Below are 2,500 nucleotides of genomic sequence, written 5' to 3' on the forward strand. Positions count from 1 at the left end.
ACTTTCTCACAAAAACCTTGACATGTTGTTTTTCTGTTGTGGGAAGAAAGGTTTTTGACCTGCATTTATAAGTAATGTTCCCAAAAACACAAGGGCTCTCAAGTTCACTTACAGACACTGAGACACACACACACACACACACACACACACACACACACACACAAAAGCCAAACTAACTCACCTTGATGCTGTTCACAGACACACACACACACACAACACACACACACACACACACACACACACACACACTAAACTAACAAACCTTGATGCTGTTGATACACACACGCACACCCACACACAAACTAAATGTATTTACCTTGATGCTGTTGACACACACACACACGTACACACACACACTCCCGACCTTCACTAACTCACCTTGATGCCGTTGACATGCAGCACTTGTGTGTGATTGGCCTGGTCGAGCGGCGTGTCGCTGGCGGGCGTGGCGTAGGTGTACGCCAGCTGCGGAATGAGGATGGTCTTGGCGCCGCCCTGGTCGGAGATGGCCAGCAGCGTGGACATGGGCAGCTGGGTGGCCACCAGGCTGATGGGACCGGCCACGGCGGCGGCGGGCACCGAGGGACAGTTGGCGGTGACGGGGGACGACGACGACGCATCTTTCTTGGCACAGGTCAGGTTCAGCGGCTCGTCCTGCACGGCCGGCGGGCTGGCTTGGTTGGGGGTCGTCGCCGCGGACGACGCGCCCTTTGGCAGCGAGAGGTCGAGGGGCCCCTCTCCGTCGGCCAGCCCGCCCCCCCGGCACGGGATGGGGCCGTCCGCCGACAGGTTCAGCGGCCCGCCGGGACTCGGCGGGGACGAGCCGGCCTGCGACGATCGGCCGACCGCGGGGGGCGGGGCCTTCGGCGGCGAGGGGGACGGCGACCGCGAGCAGGACGGCGTCGCGTCCGGCGTCAGCTGAGGCGAGATGTCCACGTCGGAGGAGCCGCCGCCGTCGCAGTCGGTGTTGGCACCGGTGGGCGCCGTGCGTGGCGACGCCCGCTTGGCCTGCATCTTGCGGAACCAGCGCGTGACGCTGCTGGCCGGCAGGCTGACCGCGGCGGCGATGCGTCCGATCTCGGCGGCGGCCGGCTCGGCGTCCAGCGCGTAGTACGCCTTCAGCACCGACTGCAGGCTCTTCTCGCCCGGGGTCGTCGCCGTGGCCACCGGGGTCGCGCCGGCCGTCGGCGACCGCTCCTCGCCGTTGACCGCCTCCCTCTCCTTCGCGACCTTCGTCTTCCCCGCCGCCTCCTCCTCCTCCTCCTCCTCCTCCTCCTCCAGGCTCTTCCTCCTCTTCCTCAGCGTCAGGTCCTGGGCCTCCCGCTCCGGCTTGCAGACGGGCGCGTGCGCCGGGTTGTTGTGCGCCGTCGCCGGGGGCGCCGTCGCCACGGCGACCGCCTCCTTCTTGAGCTGCAGCACGGCGTGCGTGGTCTGGTGGCCGCCGGGCCCCGGGTCCAGCGAGTAGTTGATGAGGATCTTGGCGTGGCCGTCCTGGTCCAGCAGCGGCAGGCTGATGGTCTGGATGAGCGGCCCGCCGCCGGCGTTGGCGCTGCCCACCGCCACGTGCCCCGCCGGGTCGGCCTTCAGCAGGCTCTGCAGCTGCGCCAGGCTGATGCTGACGGGCGACACCAGGCCCACGGCGGGCAGCAGCAGCTGGAGCGGGGCGGAGACGGGCGCGGCGGCGTTGGCGGCGGTGATGTTGGCGCCGGCGGGCGCGGTGGGCACCGACGGCTTCAGCTCGCTCTCCAGCGGCTCCGCTTTGATGTGGGCCACCGAGATGGGCTCCCGTGGCGCGGCGGGCTTGGCGGGCTTCTCGCGGGCGGGGAGGGTGGCGGTGGTGGTGCGGGGCACGGCGGTGGGGGAGGAGTCTGGACCCGGGGGCGGGCCTAAGGGGCGGGGCCGGCCGTTGACGGACAGCAGGCCGATGCACTTCTTGCTGCTGATGTGGGAACTGTAGGAGCCCGAGTGGGAGAAGCGCTTCTTGCAGTTGGAGCACTCGTACGGCTTCTCTCCTGCAGGAAACACACACACACACACACACACACACACACACACACAGACAATGTCACAAATAATAAAGAGAACAACTGTGCACACACAAAGACAGAGGGTGTAACAGAGTAATTGGATGAGACAATCAAACAAGCGTGCGTACACACACATACTCACACACATTCTCACACACACACACACACACACACACACACACACACACACAGCTCTGCGGCTGCTTGAGAGCTGATGTAAGAACTCTTCTGGGAGACCTCTTTTAACACCATCACCTCAGGTCAAACACACACATCCACACACACATCCACACACTCATAGTCTTACTCATAAACACTCAAATCTTTTTTGCATGCCTGTGATGTGCACAGACAAAGGTGCGAACACCTCGCACACACACACACACACACACATACACATATTGCAGCTGAACAGTGTCAAAGAGCTTTTATTTTCATCTAGCTATATTCTACACACACACACACACACACAC

The 2,500-nt window shown here is 62.9% G+C and overlaps 1 protein-coding gene across 1 annotated transcript in view; it reads right to left on the minus strand.

Annotated features, from left to right (window-relative positions):
- Positions 1-2,500, minus strand: part of zeb1b (zinc finger E-box binding homeobox 1b) — a gene marked incomplete at its 3' end in the record, with an annotated part of 51,242 nt that overhangs the window by 4,869 nt on the left and 43,873 nt on the right. The window contains exon 6 of the mRNA XM_062520759.1: positions 379-2,012. Within this exon, the coding sequence (XP_062376743.1) occupies positions 379-2,012 (1,634 nt within the window). The remainder of the gene's footprint in view (positions 1-378; positions 2,013-2,500) is intronic.

This window comes from Sardina pilchardus, chromosome 19 (genome assembly GCF_963854185.1).
Source record: "Sardina pilchardus chromosome 19, fSarPil1.1, whole genome shotgun sequence".
NCBI classification, from domain to species: domain Eukaryota; kingdom Metazoa; phylum Chordata; class Actinopteri; order Clupeiformes; family Clupeidae; genus Sardina; species Sardina pilchardus.